The 23853-nt window shown below is 42.0% G+C and overlaps 1 protein-coding gene across 1 annotated transcript in view; it reads left to right on the top strand.

The window, feature by feature from the left end:
* LOC137653520 (fibrillin-1-like) overlaps positions 1-23853 on the top strand; it is a 234878-nt gene that overhangs the window by 147543 nt on the left and 63482 nt on the right. Inside the window, 11 exon segments of the mRNA XM_068387022.1 lie at positions 119-233; positions 2296-2418; positions 5538-5660; positions 6159-6281; positions 7132-7254; positions 8437-8559; positions 8691-8810; positions 8946-9068; positions 9209-9331; positions 9484-9609; positions 9763-9879. Coding sequence (XP_068243123.1) covers positions 119-233; positions 2296-2418; positions 5538-5660; positions 6159-6281; positions 7132-7254; positions 8437-8559; positions 8691-8810; positions 8946-9068; positions 9209-9331; positions 9484-9609; positions 9763-9879 — 1339 coding nt within the window.

The following is a 23853-nucleotide window of genomic DNA, read 5'->3' as shown; positions in this document are numbered from 1 at the left end:
CCTTTTTTTGAAAGCAGCTGATTACTTGTAATTATTTTTTATTGCAGTCTTGTTTAAAAAGTCCTGGATTTGAGGAGAAAGTAAGTTACCCATTGAAACATTTTTATTTTTTTTTCAGAGACTCAAAATTGCTTTGAAGTATGCCACCCCTAAAGCCATGTGCATCAAAATCGGAGGAGTTTACAAATGTTTATGTAATGCAGGGTATTCAGGAGATGGTAAAAATTGTTTTGGTAGGTATACTGTTATATTAATGTTTATGAAAATTTACTTTTTATTGCAAACTGTTCACAAGTTGCCCCAATTGCTACCACAACCTTTTGAAAACGTCACTGCCTGGCAATCGCAGGACTGGTGTTAGTCCCGTTGAAGCTCGATAGTTTGTCTGCAACCACACCCATCCTTTTGAGCTAAGGATGAGAGTGGTAGGAGGAGCCATTGCTTAGCCTTCCCTGGTCCTAGCTTGGGTGGAGAGGGTCCTTGGCTGCTGATCATATGTATATATGGTCAGTCTTTAGGGCAATGTCACTGTTCCTTGCCTCATCCATTCATGAGAAGCTTTTAACCCTTTTTTAGTCTAAATTGAAATAACTTTAAAATAATGGATCTACTGTATCTGAGAGCTCATGTGCTTAGAATTAAGTACTATACTAACTCGCAACTGAAAGGACTGTTTCATAGTTGTTTTAAACTGTAGTTTGTAAAACTATAGGCTTTGCAATTATAAATTGGTTTAGGTATATTGAGTAACTGCCTATGCAGTGCGGCAAAATTTAGTACAGATGTTTACAGACTTGAAGGCTAATCTTGCCACAAAATTGGGCATGTCTTAAGTGAAGGTATTGTCTCTTGCATCTATTTGGAATGAAGTTGATGAAAGAATTTTACCTATATTTTGAGTTTTAGTCATGTTGCAACTGTTATCCCTATTTTGTTCCCAAAAGAAATTGTATCCTGGGACTGTGAATTTTGAAATCTTGGTCTTCCTTTGAAGTTGGGAATAACTTGAGATACCTGGCTGACATTTTTTTTTGGTATTGGACTGACCTGTGACTTCAAATAAGTTTTTTCATTGGTTAAATATCTGAGTGGAAGAGGGAGGCTTTTGAATACTGCATAATAGTGGGAACCTCATTTTGACTAAATATGTGGTCCCCGACATGTGTGATGAGCGTGCAGCTAGATTTGTGCTTAACCTGTTGAGATATTTAGTTGCCAGTCTTTCATTGTACCTTATTCAAGTATCGTTTTCCAGTCTGGTCTCTCATTTTAATTGGTTGGATAGGAACTTTGTCTTATTAATTCCTTATTCCTGATCTGGATTTTAATCTCTGATAGTCATTTAGTTTGTTCTTTATGCTTGATGCATAAGGTTTTTCACGATTCAGACCATCCATTGCATTCAATCTTTCCAGACTGTACCATCATGTATGCAGTGCTAGTTATGCTGTTAATTCTAACTGTCATGCCTTTTCAATCATAAGGTACAATACTACACTGTAATTTACAAGTTTTATTTGTGGAATAATCTACATAGTCTGGTGGATGAATTGGTGGAACTTCAGAAGTTTAAACCTTTTGTGAATTCTTTTGTTAAGCAGGTTGTCATAGGTCTTTATATTTTTAGTTAGTTGTATTAATGTTGTTACTGATCTTAATACATATCTTATTTATCCATTACTTGTATAGTGTTTAGTTTATTTGCTATTCCCTTATTTCCTTCCCTAACTGAGCTACTTAACCAGTTGGAGCCATTGAGCTTGAAGCATTCTGCTTTTCAAACTAAGGTTGTAGCCTAGAAATAACAAAGTTTCACTTGTTTCGGTAAAAGACTAGCTTACTTTATAAGAGTAATCCTGAAATATTTCTTGTAAGAGACCTTGAATGATAAGCTGTAGCAGTGGTGTTATTTTAGCTAAATTTAAACCTGGTTAGAAAGTCATATTTTAAATGTAAAATCTAAACAAGAATAAGCTACTAGCAGTGACCCAGTGGAATGGCCTAAGAGCTAATTCAAGTGGATCGACCATTCTAGTTGAAGGGTATCCAAGTTAGGATTTGATTAAAATACCTTGATAGTATATTGGGTCTACAGTAGGAAGATATTTTATCGCTCATGATAGATGTTTATACAACGATTATTAGTTTATGCCATATAGGACAACTCTTAGAATGTTATGAACTAGAAGTGTCAAAACTTCTCACTGTCTGCCCTTTAATGAGAATAGGATTTGTTAAAGAGGATAAAAAAAATCAGTGAATAAAATCTGTTGCTTACTGTATTTTTACTTTCAGATATAAACGAGTGCGCTTCAGGTATTAATGTTTGCAGCTCTGAAAGCTATTGCGTAAATACAGAAGGAAGTTATTCCTGTCGGTGCAAGTCAGGGTATGATGGAAATGGATTAATATGCAATGGTAAGAAATTCAGTTTTTTTTTTTTTCAAATAACTAGTGATGGTTAAATATCAAAGCCACTTGACTGGTAGCCAGGACCTGTTACAAAGATTGAATAGTTTCTCTTGACTAGTCTTTTTCAAAGAAACCATTTACTCACTGTTAGTTTTTTCTTTAACCAATCATAATTAATCAGTTCTTTAGTTTTAGCTCTTTCTTTCCTCATTTTTGTTTTAAAGTCCTAGTTTCTTGCCCATTGATTTTTTTTTTATGATTTGCACACTTCTTTCTTTGCTATTTTATTACCATGATCCATTTCCACTATTCATTTTACAACTCTTTAAGACTTAAGTCTCCATCACTAAGGAAAGTCATATACTGTACTTGAAACTTTTACCTTTTGACAAATCATTGTAAACATATGCAATATTATCCTTAAATGTACTCCGGTTAATTTTTGGATGAAATGAACAGTCTTGTGGCACATCACATTGAATAATCACATAAATCAAAATACTGATTAGTCTTTATCACAGTTGATTTATGGCCACACTACATGATCTAAATTTGGCAAGGAGGCAAGCCTATTAAAGGGTAAAAAATATACTGCACTGCTTTAATCTAAATTTGTTTTATTGTAACTGATAGCAGTTTTAAATTCTGCCATTGTTACTTTCATAACATGTACCTCTTCCTTATGTTTTGTAGGCATGAAGGAAGAGGGCTGCCCACTTATGGTACCAGTGCCTACTGCTTCAGGATGCAATTTTTTCCCACTTTTCCAAAACATTTATCTAGATTCATAAAAAGCTTTTCTTACAAAACGCAAGAGATAGTTTATCACTATACAAGTAGTTAATTATGCTCTGAAATAGATAATTTGTAAACACGAAGTTGCAAAGCTAGAACACTTGTTCAAGTTGATAAAACAAAAGTTTTTGCATGTTTTTACTGTGGCAGCTGCACTGCTATAGGGAAGACAAAGATATACATTATCAGAAAGTAAAATATTAAAAAATCTTAAACTATTAAAATGCCTGGAATACAAAACTTTTAAATACCCAGCCATTTAAAGCCTACTTATGGGATAAAAATTTATATGGCTGGTGATACCTGGCTGCATAATAACCATGCACGAGCACATTTATACACCGTTTAAAGGGAAGTACTTTTCCTCTCAATAATTTAAGAAAATTTCACTTTTTGGAGTGAAGGTGTTTATGAAAACTATTGGATTGAGTGAGTTGTAGTTCCTTTTCAGTTTGGGCCTGCTTAAGTCCTGGCTTAGTTCATATGGTCTTACACTTTTAGGAGTTTTTCTAAATCTGGACTCGTACATTACTGACACTCGCCTTGACCATGCCTCTACTTGCCTTTGGATGACTTGCTATTTGTCTTCAGTTTCTACACCAAATGAGTTAGCTGGAGCTTTAGCAGCCTGCTGAATACTGCCATATTTCAATAACCCATATATTAAAGTTTTTGAACTTTTGGCAAAATATCTTTCTTAGGTACTGTATGCTGTAGGTAATAATCTTGAATATGTATGGTGTAGGTAATAGTCTTAAATATGTGTGGTGTAGGTAATCATCTATTTCCTAGTTTACAATTTGGCTTTTGTAAAGGCCTTGGAGCATGTGATGCCCTTCTTGGAATCTCCAATGCTTTAAAGAAATCCCTTGATTGTTAACAGCAAGTTCATGTGATTGACCTGGATTTTAGTGCTTCCTTTGACCTTGTTAATCATGAGGCACATGTTTTCAAACTTTTTGTTGAGGGGCACCATAGTTAATGTAGGAATTTGGTATATAGTGTTCCTCAGGGTAGTGTTTTGGGCTCATTACTTTTCTTACTATTTACACATAAGTGGTTTGAACCTAGAAAACAAGCTCATTACATATGCAGATGCTACTCTTGCATATGCAGATACTACTCTTGCATATGCAGATACTACTCTTGCATATGCAGATGCTACTCTTGCATATGCAGATGCTACTCTTGCATATGCAGATGCTACTCTTGCATATGCAGATGCTACTCTTGCATATGCAGATGCTACTCTTGCATATGCAGATGCTACTCTTGCATATGCAGATGCTACTCTTTGCATCAATTCTGTCTCTTGATTACGTAGATCTGGGTTTGCTGAATCCCTTAGTAGAGGTCTAGCTAAAATTAGTGCATGATGCAAATAATGTGGCATGAAGTTGGACCCTAAATACTCAAGTTTGTTAGTAGTATGTAGAGGACAGTGGCTCCTCAACAGCCAGATCTCTAGGTTGATAGTGTTTCTTTAACTCTAACGAGACTAATTTAGAATTTTAGATGCAGATCTTTATTGAAAATTTAAAAGTTATTTGTTTTATAAAATTGCCAGAAAGTCTCAATTTTGTGATCATTCTATTGTGGAAGCTTTAATTCTTTCATTGTACTTTGGAGTGTTGTTCTCTTGTCTGGTCTTCATCTGCTGACTCATCATATGTTGGACAAAAAATTTGTAATGTTAAATGTCTTGATACTTATCTTTATATTAATCGCTGGCACTCTCGTTCAGTTAGTTCTTTATGCATGTTGCATAAATTTTTTCATAATTCTGAACATAATTTGCATTAGGATTTTTCCTTAAATTACCATCCTATGCATAGTACGAGGTATACAGTTAATTCTAATAGTCTTGGCCTTTTCATTATAATGCTTAACACTACACTATTCCAAAGTTTTATTCCAGTTTTGACCTAGTTATTGAGTAATCTCCCCATCAAGTAGTTGAATTGGTGGAATTTCAGATAACCAAATTTACAGAAAATGTTTTATATGTTGAAAAGCCTGACATGAATCTCTCTTCAAAGTTTGACAGATTATTTTAATATGGTTACTGATCTTAAAAATGTTAAAATTCTCTTTATTACTTCTGTTTTATTTTATTAACTTCAACTCCCATCTTGCTTTTCCAACTAGGGTTGTAGCTTAGCTAGTAATATATATTTATAAGCTGTGTATATATATGTGCATAATTTGCTTATATTTGTGTATGCAAGTATAGGTATGTGTATAATGCATGAATAGTGTTTGTGTATATTTGTATATATAGATATGTACATATATAAGTCATTTTTATATAATTTAATTTTTTGTTTCAGACATAAACGAATGTGTCAATGGAGCTCATAATTGCCACATCAATGCCATCTGCATTAATACTAATGGTGGATTCCTATGCTCATGCAAACCAGGTTTTACAGGAGACGGTTTAATTTGTAAAGGCAAGTCTACTTCTGATATTTACTTGAGTGAAATCATTGCCATTTCTGGTGGGAGGCCATGGATGGTGCATCATTGCAAGCCAAAAATTAATATGTAATCTTATTTTCATTGTCTTCATAGATTTTAGGCTTGAGTAAATGGCAGATATTTATGGCTAGGCTTTTATAGCACAGTGCCTAATACGTAGAATGTTTGTGGAGAAATTACTGAAATATTATCTAAAAAGTTGAGAGGGTTGCACCTGTGAATATAAGATATTTCTGATGAAATAGCTTTTTTTTATACCAAAGTTTAACATAAAACTGCATTTTTAACACTGTTGAAAAGTCTCTTTTGGACAACTTCTCTTTGATAATTATCTTTATAATTCTTCATAGATTAAATATAGAAACCATCTAAGCTCTCTTATGGAAGTGAAAGAATATTGTAATGTAAACTTGCAATTGCATCAAGTTCTAATTAGAATACTTTGTGTATAATGCCAAAATTTATTTCAGATACTCAAGGATGCTTGGACGTCTCAAATCCATGTGGCCTAAATGCAGTGTGTGTTCAAAGAGGAGACAGTTTTGTATGCATATGTAATGAAGGCTATACTGGTGATGGTAAAGTCTGTTATGGTAAGTGTAACAAATATTCTTTGTGTTTTACCTTTTTGCTTGGATTTTAATTCATACCCATGAATCTTGCTTTTGAATCTTGAGCTATTAATTCAGAAGTGTGAGCTTTATCACTTTAAAATAGTCAACCTTCTTTCTGGACCACCCAATACTTTAGGGCCCATTGATAAAAATGCATGAGCAGACTCTGTTGACACTATCAGTTTATTTTGATTGGCTTAAGAAGATTAATATAGTAGTTCTTTTAGAAAGAAATATCTTTATCAGAAAATCATTTAAAGCTACTTAGGTCAGTAGTAGTTTTGCAGTTTTAAGAATTTAGACTGGGAATATGTAGGAATTAATATTAATGGGGAGTACCTTAATAACTTGAGATTTGCAGATGACTTGGTTGTGTTTAGTGAACCATTAGAGGAATTGCAGATGATGATAGATTTCATTAAAGCAGAAATGTTGGACTTTAAATGAATGAGTAAAACTACGATAAAGTTTAATGAAAATTCACAGACGACAAATAGGAGTTATGGATGAACCTTTGGAGATTGTTAATGAATATATGTACTTAGGACACTGTTTCCCTAGGACGACGCCAAAATTTAAAGGAAAATCATTGGATGGAAACCTTTTGGTAAACAAAATGAGATTATGAAAATTAAAATGCCATTTTCTCTAAAAAGAAAAGTATTCAATCATGTGGTCCTACCAGTATTAACTTATGCATCAGAAACTTTGAGCCTTGATAAAGCCTTATATAATATAGCTATAACTAAAATTGAGGCTTAGTGGGTGTCCAAATAACAATATCAGAGATCTGATTTTGTTTAACTCTAATGAATATTTTTCATTACAGATGTCAATGAGTGCTTAATTTACAATATTGGTTGTCACTCCAATGCTCATTGCATTAATACAGCCGGGAGTTATCAGTGCATGTGCAAATATGGATACACAGGAGATGGAAAAACTTGTACTGGTAAGGAAAATTTTAAAAAATATGCTCTCTCTCTCTCTCTCTCTCTCTCCTCTCTCTCTCTCTCTCTCTCTCTCTCTCTCTCCTCTCTCTCTCTCTCTCTCTCTCTCTCTCTCTCTCTCTCTCTCTCTCTCTCTCTCTCTCTCTCTCTCTCTCTCTCTCTCTCTCTGGGGGGGGGGGGGGTTTACAGTATTTTTTGTTTGACCTAAACTTGTTTCATTTATACATGATACAAGAGTGGCAGATGTTTGCATGTAGTTTTGCAATAATTTAAGATGGCTTGGGATAAAAAGTAAGAATCAAAGTGATGGCTTCCCTTAACAAAATTCCATCTTGAATTGTGATAATGTATTATTCTAAATTTAACATCCATCGAGGTACTGGAGCCATCTTCTTGCGTACATAAATTAAGCAGATTGAGGTTACTTTTGAGCCTAAGAAAATTTTCACTTTTTGTGATCCTGAAGACTTCATAGTTAAAGATTTTGGGAGGTTTCTATAGACCCAACGTTGCTTTCATTTGATAGTGTTTTGGGTTATTCTTTTTCTCGACCCTTTTATTCTGATCCACTCTAGATAGAAGCAAACAAAACTTTTATATATAATTTACATGGTAATTAACAAGAAACTGGTACAATGATTAACAAAAGGGAAATAAAATCCACAAAAAAATTTTTAATGACCAAAATACAAACATAGAAATATAGATTATGTATTCAGTCTTTATGTATCAAAACTTTTAAATATCCTATCACATTAGAGAGTAATATTCCCAATTTAATATGCATTTGATAACCATTACAATTTGAATTTCACATTGAATTCCTTATGTAAATTTTCATTAAATAGGCATTGCATAGTCATGTATTCGGTTATTTGTAATGCTTTCTATGAGTTGGTTCTTGTAGATATATTAGTTGTCATTAATCTTAGAAGAAACTGTGCTCTCCCTTTATCCATAAATATGTTAGGAACCTCTCCCTTGGCTATGCCTTGCTAGTGATGAAATAGATGGATAACAGTAAATAACCCCCATTGGTAATGAAATCTATTGATAATAATCAATACTTATAACCCCTGATACTGTACATATAAAGAAATTCTTACAAGCACAGTGTTTAAACTGTGTTGTAGAATAAAATTAGTAATAACAGCAGTGATAAACATATGCATTACTCCTTTCAGATATTGATGAATGCCTTTACATGGTTGATAACTGTCATGTTAATGCTGATTGCATTAACTTTCCTGGAGGATTCAGTTGCAAATGTAAGGAAGGATATTCAGGCAATGGTCAACTATGCATTGGTAAGCTTAAGAAGTGTACTGTAATTTTTTACATGCAATCTCATGGAGTGGAAAATTCAGAGAATTGTGGAAGAAAGTTATTCTTGTTGCTAATTCTGCCTCGATAATATAGAATGAAAATTTGATTTCAGATGTTAATGAGTGCCTGGAAAATCACTACTGTGGTGCCAATGCTGAATGTGTAAATATTGATGGCAGTTTTGTCTGCAAATGTAAAGCTGGGTATACTGGTGATGGAAGGTTTTGTTATGGTGAGTATTGAAGTTTTTGTAAATTTTAAAGCCATTTAAGACTTCCTTTTGTTTTATTAATGTCTTTAGAAAAGGAGTTATTTTGCACTTTTCAGTGCGTAGTTTCAACTTTAATGTTGACATCATTTTCTCCAGAAATTGACGAATGCCGGGAAATGACAGACGGATGCCACCCTATGGCAACGTGCGTTAATCTAGCTGGCAGCTTTACTTGCTTATGCAATGAGGGATTCTCCGGCAATGGTATAAGTTGCATTGGTAAGTATATTTAGACTGATTGATGAACCTTTACTTGAACATCGTGATATTTATAGATATAAGATTACATTTCATGTTAGTTCTTCAAGCAAGCAGACATAAATTTGTGAGCAGTTTAGATTTTACTTCTCGATTTTCAGATGTTAATGAATGCACACATGCAACGCACACTTGTCACGTAAATGCCGAGTGTGTAAACACTATAGGGAGCTTCACTTGCACTTGTAAGCTGGGCTTTACCGGAAATGGATTCTCATGTGTTGGTAAGTATAGTGAAAATATGAAAATGAAAATTCATTAATTAGGAATTTAGTATAATAGTGCACTTATGTAAATTTGCAGTTTACAATTTATAGGTAAACTTTGTTTACAGATGTTTGTTCAAATCCTTAATTCTCAATTTTTCTTTACCCAGATATAAATGAATGCCTAAGCACTGTGTATTATAACTGTGATACAAATGCATATTGTTTAAATATGGTTGGGAGCTTCACATGCATTTGCAAAACAGGATTTACTGGTAATGGGAGAGTATGTCAAGGTATGTATAAATACAGTACTCGATGGATGTATTAGTATTTTTTTGTTAAATGGATTTTGATAGCATAATGTTATTTTTCTTATTTCTTTGTAAAAATTACAACTTTTTTCAGTCTTGGCTACTAAATCTTTTAACCATTTTACTGTTTTACAGATATCAATGAGTGTGCAGGTGGTACATGTGATCCAAATGCACAATGTGTAAACCTTGTGGGAAGTTATCAATGCAAATGTAATCCAGGTTATACTGGTGATGGGAAGAACTGCTTTGGTAAGTATCATGTTTTACACTGAATGTTGTTAGGCTGTTCTGCATATTCAGTAAGATACACCTCCCACTTTAAAAAAAAAAAAAAAACTTGTATCATGCTATTATAGCTGATGAAAGGTAGAGCACTTAAGCATGAAACTATAGCGAGACAAGAAGATGAAGTATTTTAACAATATTCTAGTACTACCACTAAAAACTATGGGAACTTTTTAACTGGCTAGTGATAGTATTCTAAACAATTCTAGATTCTTCTTTGCTAAGCATTCACACAATAGTGTGGCTTAATACTCGCACCTTTTCCTCACACATTTGAGAAATCTTAAAAGCCGTCCCACAGTAACTGTTCTGTGGCTATTTGCCCATATGGTAAGGGTAAACGAGAAAGAAAACCTGTTGCATTAGAGCTCTTAAAAGGATTCTTCCAAAATTTGAACCATGATCCTAGCCTTGTATAATATGGTACCATGCAAACCTGCTTGAGCATAACATTCTGTTAATTTGCTTTTGATTTTAATTTTGTTCCGACACAGATACAAGCCTTCGCTATTTATAGGGTATACTTTCGGCGCAGCTGAAAGACGAGCCATGATAATTTTGGTGAGTGATAACTACCCCATCTGCTAGTTAGCGGGTGGGGGTTGGGGTAGACTGGTTACCCCGCTTACTCACACCTCTCGGCTGAGTAACCACTTTACTTTTTGGCTCAGTAGAGAACGAACATGCTGCCCTTCTCTCCCGCAAAGACTTGCCTTGATGTTTTTTTAATTTTATTCTTTTTTTCTTGTGTTTTCATTTATCTTACATATATATGAGTGTATATATGTATAAGTGGAAATATACGTTGTTAGATACGTGTAACTTTAATTGCTGTTGACATCGTATCCAACTGCCTCCGCCGTAAGGGAGTTGTCATTGCCGCCTTACCCTGCGACTGATGGTCGGCAGGTTCTCAACACTGCCGTGTGTTTGTTTCATCACTGAGTTAAAGTGTATAACAGTTCAGCTCCCTTTCGAGGAATTATCTTACAAGGAAGGTGACTTATTTCCCGAAAAGTGTATTTTGTGCTATGGAGCATGAATTGTAATTGATAGCAACTTCCTTTTTTTTTTTTCCACAGGTAACAGCGACGTAGAACACAAGGCCAAGTGCTACGGCCGCCCTGTTCGTTATCCTGCGCTCCATGTGGTGGCTCGTGAGCTGCCCTCATTAGAGGTAGCATTCGCTGTCAACCTACAACTTGATGTTCCTCCTTCGAGGGGAACCCCTCTCTCTCTCTCTCTCTCTCTCTCTCTCTCTCTCTCTCTCTCTCTCTCTCTCTCTCTCTCTCTCTCTCTCTCTCTCTCTCTCTCTCTCTCTCTCTGTCTGTCTGTCTGATTTTTGTTCACGCATTATGCTTTTTTCCCGTAGGGCTAGGAGAAAGCTTGTTTCGGGTTTCAGTTACGCTGAACCTTCGGGCTCTCGTAACGATGGTAACGTTGAGCCTTTGGGAACTTGTGCCATCAATCACGCTGACTTTTCGGGGTCTCGTGACGGAGGAACCTAGATTCCTCGTTACTCTGATCCTTCGGGGTCTCGTAACATTAGTTATGCAGAATCCTTGGGCTCTCGTAACTTTAGTCACTGACATTTCGGTGTTTTGTGACAGGGAAACTTTGGTTTCTCGTTGCACTGACCCTTCTGGGTCTCGTAACATTAGTTACGCTGAACCCTTGGGCTCTCGTAACTTTAGTCACTGACACTTCGGTGTTTTGTGACAGGTAAACTTCAATTTCTCGTTTGCGCTGACCCTTCAGTGTTTTGTGACAGGGGAAACTTCAGTTTCTCGTCTGCGCTGACCCTTCAGGGTCTCACAACACAGTTCACGCTGAACCTTGGGGTTCTTGTGACCATAGCCATACTTGAGTTTGTAGGCTCTCGTTGTGTTGACCGTTCGGCTCACACAACACAGGATATCGTGAACCTTCGGGTGAACGTAGTAGTGAATACTCTCGCTACACTGAGAGCTCTTGCACGCAAATTGGCGCACGACCAACCTTTTGTGCGCACAGACGATCAGGCGCGCACGACCAATTTGGCGCGCACGACCAATTTGGCGCGCACGACCAAATTGGCGCGCACGACCGGATTAACGTGCACCACCAAATTGGTGCGCACGACCAGATTTGCGTGCGCGACCAAATTGGCGGGCACGTCCAATTTGCCGCGTAGGACCAAATTGGCATGCATGACCAAGATGGAGCGCGCACACGATCAAGTTGGCGCACGCACACGATCAACTTGGCACGCATGAACACGAGGCGCACGCAATCAGTTGAAGTGCGCGAACAACTCTTTAGACAGTTTTTCGTACTCGTTGCACTCAAGTGTTCACGAGTGCACGAGAGAGTTACTCTCATGACAGAGTTTTTGAACTCTCATCCCGTGAATTGTTCACGCGCGCTCATCGTCATCAAGAGTTTTACTCTGATGACAGAGGGATGCCTGCTGCCTAAGGGTTTACGAATCTCTACAGGTAACTATGGCAGTTCCTTTGGGTCTTGGTCACGTAACACAATTCCTGAAAATTCCATCAGGAATCAGCGATAGTTCCTGCGGGTTCTCGGTACAACATCCCTTAAGGTCGTGAGAAAGGAATTCACAGATTCTGAACCCCTAGGTTCTCATCAGAATCTCTTGTTTCCATGATCCAGAGTTTGCTGAAAACTCTATGGTCACCCCCCCCCCCCCCTCTACGGGATGGGTCTCCCAAAGGTGTGACTTGATACATCACTCTACACTCCCAGCTGATTACTATATCAGCTAGTCTGGTTTCGCCAGCACCGATCCTTTCGTTTTCGAACGAACCACCACCATCTTCCCACTTCGAGTGGTTTGGTTAGCAGACGGAAATGAGCGGGGAATTATAAATTCTTTACATGCCAGTTCATTTCCCCTGGCAGGCCTTGCCTGGTTTAGACGGTAGTTTTCTCACTAGCAAGAAAGTGTTCTATGGCAACGCCTTTGGGTAAGCGGTCGATGGCCATTATGTCTGGCCTTCTTGAAGCAAACCCCCACATACGAGACTTCACCCTTTTTCGGGAGACTCGTTCCTGAGAAGTTTTCACAAAACTTAATTGGGTGTTAAAACTTCGTGAAGGCTGTAAACCTTCCCGGAGCATGCACTCTAGCCAAAACAAAACTGCGAGGTTATAGTCTTAAACTCGGTTCTACCGTTTGATGGAGGCAGCCTCCCCCGTCATTGTACCCTGGGTTTAACGACTTGCCTTTTTACACGATAGTCTTCAGAGACTTTTTATTCTATCCTTACAGGGTTATTGATTCGAACAATTAGTCCCGAAGGAACATTGTTAGCTAACGTTAAAGAATGATAGCAACAGCGTGGGCATCTTCTCATTACGTTACGAACGTTTCAAACCCCGCCCACAGGTATACAGACATACGTTTCTGTGTAATGAACACTGGCTAGCCCCTCAGATAAAGTGGAGGGGTAAACCAAAGGGAAAATGATCGCCTCTATAACTGTATTTTTGGGCTCAAGCCATGTCGTCCTGATGGAAGGTTCCTTCAGTAGCTTCCTTTGGATATATATGACTACCATAATATTCCCAGAGAATTAAACTAAAGATTTTCGCAGAATTCTAACTTCTGGCGCGAGTACCCTAAAGGTTTCCCTTAGAATATCGTAAATCAACAGGGGACGCATGCAATAACACTTCACATGGCTATCTGCACCCCACTTAGCGTTTACGCTTCGAGGGGAAAAGGTGGCGAGGTAACTGAGGTGCCGTTTCAAAGTTACCCTACCTTCGTTACTGTTACAGTACTCGTAACGTAAACAAACAGACGCCATACTTGTGTGACGTCACGTCCGTCCTCATTCCTTTTCTAGGTAGCTCACCGTCAGCTTGTTGGTTCAAAGTGATCTCGCTTAATCTTGTGCATCCTTCGCCATGAGTCAACATTCTGCATCACCTTCTTCTGGAAAGTTGAGTACCAGGTTCTTGTATTGTTTAAATAAGCTCTGGCCGTAGAGTAACGATTTTTTACGCTAAAATCTTGTGTTTTGTGGCCGAGCTGTGCCTTGCCCGGAGCCGCTATTTTACGGCGCAGCTGTTCGCCTTGCATGCGTTATTTAGCTAGCCAGAACAGCCTTCCTGGCCTTATAACTAATTAAATATCATTAGTTATTTAGTCTTCATTATTAGGAATAGGTTATATTATGCCGATGGTAGTCTTCGGCACTCTTAGTTAGCCGACCCCATGCTAGTCTTTCAGCCTAGCATAGGCCGCAGCCTAGTGTTCATGTTTACTTCTGCATGATATAATAGTGTTCCTAGTGTCATGATAATGAGGAAATAGGCATTTTAAACATATACAATATTCAGTGTTGCACATATTTTTTGCCTTCGAGGGACCGTACAAGGGACCGTGCCTGGTCCATCCATGTCACACCTAACCCAACGTTGGGACCCTTGTATGCTTCCTTATCTCCCCTGTTACCTTAGGGTAACCTCCCTCTGGGTAGCCTTGCTATTCTTAGCCCCTTACCCGAAAAATTTCGGGTAGGTTAGGCTAGGTAGTTCTTCCCTCTTCCCTTCCATAGTTTATGGGGGGGATTTCGGACAGAATCCCAGAGTACCTATCGTTCATCCCAGTCCACCCTAAGGGAACGCCTTTCCCTTTGGGTATCGACTGAGACTGAAGGTGGAAGGGCCTAGCCCTTCCCCCTAGACTGCTCTTGGTTGGGACACGTCCCTTCCTCCTGTTGCCTAGCGATACGTATCCCCAGCCCTCCCTAATCTAGGAGGAGATCTCCTGGTTTAGGTTAGGCCTTGGGGGATTCTGTTTAATTATAGTTTAGGACAGTACACCAGTTCTGTTCCTACTCTGAGCTAACCTACCCTAGGGTTGGAGAGCGCTTCTCTCCTGCCTGGGTTGTATAGAAAACAGATTCCCCCATTCCTTGGGAGCTTTAGGGTCAAGACCCCTTGTGCCCCCTCACTCCCCTACCCCCACTCTATCCCTTTGTGTCGGCTTGCCTTCACACCCCTGTCCACTGTCCTTCAATTCCCCATCAGGGAGAATTGTAGGTTAAGCTGTGCTCTCCTGCTTGGCTGGCTGCTCTGCTACACTTCCCCCTCAGTCGAACTATGGGGTAGTGTTAGCGGCCGTCCTGCCGGCAGAAGATCACCCTCCCCCCCCCTGTTTAGAGTGTCCTTTGATCCTCCCCTGGATTACCATAGGCACCCAGCCATCTACCGGCTCCCTGCTGCCAGATGATAGGTATATTCCCCCCCCCCCATCATGAGCACACTCCTTCCGGAGGGAAGCCGGTCGGGTATCGAACATTACCCTTCCTCCTTCCCTCCTTATCTTTCTCTCTTCTATCATGGTGCCGGTCTACTACCGCCTCCGCCTGCCGGCGATAGCCGCCGGCACGCCAGGTGACTTTCCTACTTCATAGGACGTTCCTATCTGAGGATTACCTAAGGCAACAACATGCCGGCTGCCGGGGGCTGCCGCCCCTTGCCGCTGCTGCCGCCGGCAAGCGACGCTTTCGCGGCTTCCAGGGACAAGCACCCCTTCCCCCCGGCTGCCGGCCCCGTGCCGGCAGTTGACCTATACAGCCATATAGCCAGACTGATCTTCTTTGCTGTTTCATACCCTGAAGACAGTGTCTGAGCTATATGATTGTACAGTGCAATGTTTCTAGCAGTCTCTGTGCTTGTCAGTGCAGTCTCTTACCGGGACCTTCCCAAATATAAAGGGGTTTCTCCTATTTTCCCCCTCTTTTCTCTAGGTTCTGAACGATTTCAGACCTTCTCCACTCTGTAGACAATTCCTTTATAAGGAAGCCTAGCTTGGCTACCCCATAGGGATACCATTCCCTCTTCTAGAACCTCAGGTCCTAAGGAATTGCCGGCAGAAAAGGTCGCGGTAACTGGCTGGACGGGATTCACAAGTGTGTGTGTTCCTACTTCTTTTCTAGCTCACCTATCCGGAGCTCACATAACACACAGAGCTACAGATTAATGAATCTTAAGTTTAAGAGTAATGTAAGACATGACTCTGTTTTCTATGTACTTATGTTCTCTTTCTTTTACAGGAGGAGTACCTGAAGTGTGAGAGCCCCTTCTGCTCGGTTCGCTGGCCGGACTTCTACGGGCATAGGGCGTGTTGGACCCACGCCCCCTGTACTGCAAAAAAGAGCAACTTAAAGTATTGGGATCCAGTGTCCTGCTTAATCTGCAAAGGCCTCCTTGATGAGGGGTTCGACAAACCCCCGTCCGCAGAGGCCAGGGACAATGCTAGAGAGAAACTGCGCAATTGGGTGCGCGGTTTCCAGAAGAACGCCGCTGGTCCGTATCTTCCCAGCGAGAAGATGAGGGCCATGCTTTTCCCGAAAGCATTAGCAGATTCTGTGATCCCCCAGGATCAGTTCCCCTTGGTTCAACTGCCCGTCGAACCAGACATCGAGACTACGCTTAGCAAGTGTCGTCTAAGACGAGGTGGAGAAGATGTCGGACGTGTCCGACAACACCGAGAGGACCCTCATGGGCGAGGATCTGGAGGAAGAGGAGCATCAGGTGGAATACCTGATTCAGAGGGCGAGGTCACCCCTCCACCTCCGGCAGCTCCCGTAGTGGTCGAGGAGCCAGTCCCCTCTACCTCCGCCGCATCGCAGCCACTGCGGCCCGCCACCGAAGATGCCATCCGGGTATTGGTGGCATTAATGGACGAGAAGCTTAATAAGCATTCTGCAGAAATTACAAGTCGTTTGATGGGATGGAAGCAATCGAAGATGATCTCGGTTAAGGACCTTCCTTCCTGCTCGGAGTCTAACCCCTGGAGGTACGCCGAGCATATGCCAATTACAACTGGCAAAATCTTTATCAACAAGAAGTTAGGGTATCCTTTTGGAAGAAGTGGAATTCTTCCCTAACTTCGAGGCTTACCTGGACTGTTACGTCCGACTTAGGTCCGAACCCGCCTCCAAGGAGGAGACTTGAGCCGAAAGAGGTGATCGTTTTCGATCACTCAAAAGCCCAAGCCATGCTGGCAGAATGCCTGAAGAGTCGCGGTTTTACTAACTCAAAAATGCCGGCTCTGAGCAAGAAGCACCCGTCCTTTCTTGCTCCCTCTTCTGCAACCTTTCCCTTCGTGGAAAAGGCCTTCCATGCGGTCATGAAAGCGGTGGAGGAAGGAAAGCCCTGCCCTACCCTGGAGGAGTGTAGGCCTCTCTCCCTCGCCCTTCCCCCCGACGACAGGTTCTGGAAAGACATCCAGTTTACCTTCACGGTTGGGAAGATGGAACCTGACGTGGCTGGACGTCAGTTCAATGAGGACCTCCCGAAGCTGAATGACCACCTTCTTCGACGGGAGCAAGAGACCAAGGAGAGACTAGCTGCCTCCTTGTCTCATCAAATTCAGCTCGAGGTCATAGCCGGGGACGTTAGTCCCAGATCTCTCTATGGTTGTTGCCAGGACCCATCTAGTGACTGTGATGAAGGACCTGTACAGCTTCATCAGGGCCAGAAGAACCTGCAGAGAGTTCGTGTTTGCCAACGCGGCAGTAAAACACGAACCACGGAAACTAATCTCCTCCAACATCTGGGGTAAGCATCTCTTTCCATCTGCTCTGGTGAAAGAGATCATTGACAAAGCCGCCTCTGTGAATCGGAACCTTCTCAACAAGTGGGGCTTGTCACAAAAGAGGAAATCCTCTCAGGAAGAAGGCCCTCAGCCTAAGAGGAAATCCTCCAACCCAGACCCCAGCAGCGTCGACAAAACCGCCAGTTTCCGGCTCCCGCTACTCCCCAAGTGGTCGCTCAGCCACAACAGACCTCTCAGTTGGTCACCCAACCGGTGGTGTCACAATCAGCGGTCTTCACCTCTGCCTATGAACGACAGTCCTCTACCTTTCGTCCCAGAGGTAGAGGCTCAGGCAGACTCCTCGCACCGTCCCTCCAGGGGCAAAGGAGGAAGGGAAGCTAGCGGCAGAGGTGGCAAGCCCTCGGGGAAACCAGAAGCAATGAAGTGCTTCTGGTGGGAGGAAGACTCCGCCACTTTCAGGATCGCTGGACCTTCAATCCTTGGGCACACAGCATCATCAAGAAGGGACTGGGTTGGAGCTGGACACAACCACTTCCAACCTTCCACCAATTCTTCCAGCCATCAACCCCCCTCTTGGAAGAATATGTCCTAGAACTCTTGAACAAGAAGGTGATCAAGAGGGTAAAGTCCACCAGGTTCCAGGGAAGACTGTTTTGTGTTCCCAAGAAGGACTCGGACAAACTCGGTCGTTCTCGACTTGTCACCCCTCAAGTTCATTGCGAACAACAAATTCAAGATGCTGACCCTTCAACAAATAAGAGCCCTACTGCCTCACAAGGCCTACACGATCTCAATAGACCTGGCGGATGCCTACTGGCACATCCCAATGAACCACCACGCTTCCTCCTACCTAGGATTCCGGCTCCAACGAAGAAGCTACGCCTTCAGAGCCATGCCCTTCGGGCTCAACGGGGCTCAGAGAATCTTCACCAAGCTAGCAGACACAATCGTCCACCAGCTACGCCTTCAGGGCATCCAAGTAATGGCCTACCTCGACGACTGGCTGGTCTGGTCGACTTCGCCAGAAAAATGTTTGAAAGCTTGCAGCAAAGTGACCCAGTTCCTGGAACATCTGGGTTTCAAAATAAACACCAAGAAGTCTCGCCTCGCTCCAGCTCAGAAGTTCCAATGGTTAGTAGTCCATTGGGATCTTCAGTCACACCGCCTTTCCATTCCACTGAAGAAAAGGAAAGAAATAGCAGGGTCTGTCAGAAGACTTCTCAAATCCAAACGGATCTCAAGATGACAGCAGGAGTAAGTTCTCGGCTCACTACACTTCGCCTCGGTGACAAACCCAGTGCTACAAGCACAGCTAAAGGATGCATCAGGAGTCTGGAGACGAAACGCATCAGTCGCTCGAAGAGATCTCAAGAGACCCCTACCGAACAGGCTTTGCTCCCTTCTAAGCCCGTGGTCAGAAGCAAGGACCTTGAAAAGATCCATCCCTCTCCAACCTCCACCTCCATCGCTCAACATCCACACGGACGCTTCTCTGGAAGGTTGGGGAGGCCGCTCCCATCAACGGCAAGTTCGAGGAACATGGTCTCCCCTATTCAGGCCGTTTGACAACATCTTGGAGGCCATGGCGGTTCTTCTCACCCTGAAGAAATTATCCCCGTGTCCCTCGATACACATCTGTCTAACTCTGGACAGCTCGGTAGTAGTCAGATGTCTCAATCGTCAGGGCTCGATTGCCCCACCTAAATCAGGTGCTATTACCCATCTTCCGCCTAGCGGACAGGAAGAAGTGGCACCTGTCTGCAGTTCACCTACAAGGATTCCGCAACGTGATGGCGGACGCTCTATCAAGGACAAGCCCCATAGTCGGAATGGTCCCTAGACGCAAGATCATTCTCCATCTCTCGTCAAGTCCCGGAACTACAGATAGACCTCTTCGCGACGAGCGACAACAAGCAACTTCCTCGATATGTGGCCCCTTACGAGGACCCCAAAGCGGAAGCAGTGGACGCCATGTCCCTGGACTGGAACAGATGGTCCAAGATTTACCTGTTCCCTCCACCCAACCTTCTGCTGAAAGTCCTCTCCAAACTGAGAACCTTCAAAGGGACAGCATCCCTAGTGGCTCCCAAGTGGCCCCGGAGCAATTGGTTCCCACTAGTCCTGGAGCTATAGCCCAAGCTGATCCCCCTGCCGGGCCCAGTTCTCTCCCAACAGGTGCAGAAGTAGACTGTCTTCGCTTCATCAAAGAAAGTCAAGGATCTTCATCTCATGATTTTCTCTCCCTAGCCATGAAGAAAAGTTTTGGGATCTCAAAGAAAAGTTTGGACTTCCTAGAGGAATACAAAACGAAGTCTACCAGAAGGCAATATGAATCATCCTGGAAGAAGTGGGTATCCTTCGTCAAGGCAAAAAATCCTACGGAAATCTCCATAGATTTTTGCATGTCTTTCTTTATTCACCTTATGGACAAGGCTTGGCAGCCAATACGATTTCCACTTGCAAATCGGCCTTGACCAGACCACTTCTATACGCCTTCCAAATAGATTTATCCATCGAAATCTTCAATAAACTCCCGAAGGCGTGCGCTAGACTCCGTCCAGCACCTCCACCGAAACCCATCACCTGGTCCCTGGATAAGGTGCTTCATTTTGCCTCTAGCCTGGACAATGATTCTTGCCCTCTGAAAGACTTGACTCAAAAAGTAATCTTCCTTTTTGCTCTCGCCTCGGGAGCCAGAGTCGGTGAATTAGTGGCATTATCAAGAGAAGAGGGCCAGATACAGTTCGCCGACACGGGGGAACTTACCCTCTTCCCCGACCCCTCGTTTCTCGCTAAAAATTAACTTCCCACCAAAAGATGGGGCCCTTGGAGAATCTGCCCCCTGAAGGAAGATGTCTCTCTATGCCCAGTGGAGAGTCTTAAGGTCTATCTTCGAAGAACTTCTGACTTTGGTGGAGGACAGCTTTTTAAAGGAGAAACGTCGGGCAGTGACCTGTCACTAAAACAACCTGGAGCGAAAATCACCTACTTTATTCGCAGAGCTAATCCTGACAGTACACCCGCAGGTCACGATCCCAGGAAAGTCTCCTCTTCCCTAAATTTCTTCCAAGGAATGGACTTCGAAAGCCTTCGATCCTTCACAGGCTGGAAGTCCCCTAGAGTGTTCTTCAAACACTATTCGAAGCAGGTGCAAGAAGTCAAGAGATTCGTGGTGGCAGCAGGTAGCGTGATGAAACCTGCTGTTTAGTGCTGCGTAGGACAGTGAGTTTTTCGGGATAAACGGGTGCCTGTGTTGACCCTAGTGCGATACAGTGATTTCAAGGGACACTTAGTGTCACTAATGGACTGTTCTTTACCAAGGTGAAATGACATAGATTCTTACACGTGTGCCACATGTTCTTGGACATGAAGTGTATTATGATTTAAAAGACTGGCGTTCCTCAGGAACTAGCGATTACAGGAAAAGTTTTTTCCCTTTCAGATTCTGCATCAGTCTTATTAAGATATCTATGTCTATTATCGTATTTTATTATTGTACATAATTTTCCATATTTCCATGCAAGTTTCAAATAAAATATTTATTTTATTTACCATATGCGTCTAATTTCACTGCTATTTTTTACATGAAAATATATTGCTGTTCTTGTTTTATTGAACCTACTCTAGAGTTTATTATGATTAGTATACCTACTATCTTATATATACTCACCTAATGGTATAAAATTTGTTCCTACACAAATATTTACCCTTCTGATCTGTCTTGAGACCGGCACGATTTCTTATCCAGGTGAGTCTTTCCTCGTCAGATTACTTCGAGATATTCCTCTTGTCCTATTAGGACCTTCCTCGCAAGGGGGGCGGGATGCCATGTCAGTGTAATGCCTCTGGTAGTGACATTCAACGGAGATGTCACTGTCTCTTTGGTCACCAGACCACGGGAATGTTAATCGGAGTACAAGGCACTTGAAATGGGAACAAATCCACGATACATTAATTCTCTAGTACACTTCCATCAGGACGACATGGCTTGAGCCCAAAAAACGAATTTTGAGTTTTGGGTGAGATGGCCATGTCGTCCTGATGGACCCGCCCAACTATTCCAGTTCAGCCTGCCAGGCCCCTCCCTGCTGTATTGTATCGCGGAGGCTGGTAGTGAGCTAGAACGGAATGAGGGCGGACGTGACGTCACACAAGTATGGCGTCGGTTTGTTTACGTTGCGAGTACCGTAACAGTAACTAAGGTAGGGTAACTTTGGAACAGCACCTCTTTCCTCGCTTCCTTTCCCCCTCGAAGCGTAAACACTAGGTGGGGTGCAGATAGCCATGTGACGTGTTAATGCATGCGTCCCCTGTTGATACACGATATTCTAAAGGGAAACCTTTAGGGTACTTGCGCCAGAAGTTAGAATTCTGTGAAAACCTTTAGTTTAATTCTCTGGGAATATTATGGTAGTCATATATATCCAAAGGAAGCTACCATTAGGGAAACCTTTAGGGTACTTGCGCCAGAAGTTAGAATTCTGTAAAAACCTTTAGTTTAATTCTCTGGGAATATTATGGTAGTCATATATATCCAAAGGAAGCAAAGGAACCTTCCATCAAGACGATATGGCCATCTCACCCAAAAATATATTTTTCGCTTTGCTCAAAATCTGTTATTTTGTTTGAGAACATGTTTGCTCTCATTCAAGAAAATATTAGTCAACGATTAAAATTCTTTCGGCAATAATGCTGCGATTCGTTGCACATACGTTATTCCTGCAACCAGATTCGTTGCGAACGTTTCCTGGAGGCAGAGAATATGCATGCGCTAGCGCAAATAGACAAGTATATATATATATGCGTCGAGCGATCTTAATGCCAATAAGGGCTATATTCATCTTCCAATTAGAATTCCGTTCTATTAAGTTGTATATTTATATCCCTTACTGAAGCCAGGTTATTCAGTACATTACTTGGCTACTTTCCTGTAATCAGACATACGGCATTTACGTTCTGCCTCCTCATAGGCATTTTTTCCTTTTACCCGATCAGAAGTCTCTCCTACAAAGGCTTTGGCTGGAAACTTCTCATAAGCATATCTGTTCCCTAGTTTGGAACATTTAATATAAATGCTAGTTTACCGATCGGAAAAGGAGAAGTATGAACGTTTTAGGTCCTAAGAAGGAGAAACCTCCATTATGAAGGTTTTCAACGTTCTCCGAGTTCCGGACATGACTTTAAAAGTCTAACTACGCATGTATGCTTGTCATGCGCGCAGTTCGGTGTTACTACTCCGTAGTAGACTTATGCTCTTTACCCACCCAACAATAGATTGAAGATATGTCTCAATCCCCTTTTGGGTTTGGTTGGATGCGTTCGGTGATTACCATTCAGTCTCTTGTCCAGAAAGCGATCTCTATGGAGATTCGCTATTATAACATAAGTTGTACTGATTAACTGGTTTACCGTTTGGTATCGGTCTTATTCAGCCAAGCACACTAGATTAGTGGCAGTTGGAGGAAGAACAGGCTGTTCCCCTTCGTTACAAGAACATGCAATTAGTTACACGTCCCGACATCATCTGGAGGTGTTTATTGCTATGCACTCCCCCTCCTCACTGCTGGATAATCCGCGGATGATGGGTGGCAGACGATAGCTTCTGCAAAGAGGCCTGTCTTCTCGTCTTCCCTCTGGACCTGATGCTCTCTTATAATGCATCAAAAGAGAGAGGGGCGGGGCATATGCCATACCATTCCATCCTCGTCCGTTGGCCCGATTCAGAAAGGTGCCGGCATTCACCTCTCTAGAGAACCATCTAGCAGTACGAAGCCTCAGATGAACAGAGAACAACTAGTTGCCCCCATCTGCTCGCGTCATTCCTGGTATAGGAATGTGCTTGCAAAACCACCCAGATAGTGGGCTCCTAGTGTCTTGGAATCATCTTGTATCTAACAAAGTCTTAACTTTGTGGGGTCCCCGACTGTGGTTATGCTTGCAGTGCCCTTGATCTTCAGGCTCCCACTTGACCATTGCCCAGGCCCTCAAACAAGATGTATTCCAAGATCGGTGGGGTGGCCTAGAGGTGTGCCTTGTTTTTTTCCCCCCCTATTCGGTCTGGTGAAAAAGTCCTCAGCCAAGTCAGGATAAGCAGAATCTTATCAATGACTCCAATAGCTTCGCTATGGCATCCCACAGAATGGTTCCCAGACCTGCCCCTGACGGAGCTCCAATAGCTTCGCTATGGCAACCCGCAGAATGGTTCCCGGACCTTCTACAGTTCCTAATGGAGTTCCGAGGAATCTTCCTCCACGGCACAATCTTCCAAGCAGCCACATGCTAACACTTTCTTAAGCCGTAGCTTTGCTTCGACTTTTCGCCTGGGATGATCTTACACCACCCCTCTCAGAGAGGCCTTT

The sequence above is a fragment of the Palaemon carinicauda genome, chromosome 1, assembly GCF_036898095.1.
Source record: "Palaemon carinicauda isolate YSFRI2023 chromosome 1, ASM3689809v2, whole genome shotgun sequence".
In the NCBI taxonomy this organism is placed as follows: Eukaryota; Metazoa; Arthropoda; class Malacostraca; order Decapoda; family Palaemonidae; genus Palaemon; species Palaemon carinicauda.
This window is presented reverse-complemented; position numbering and strand designations above follow the sequence as displayed.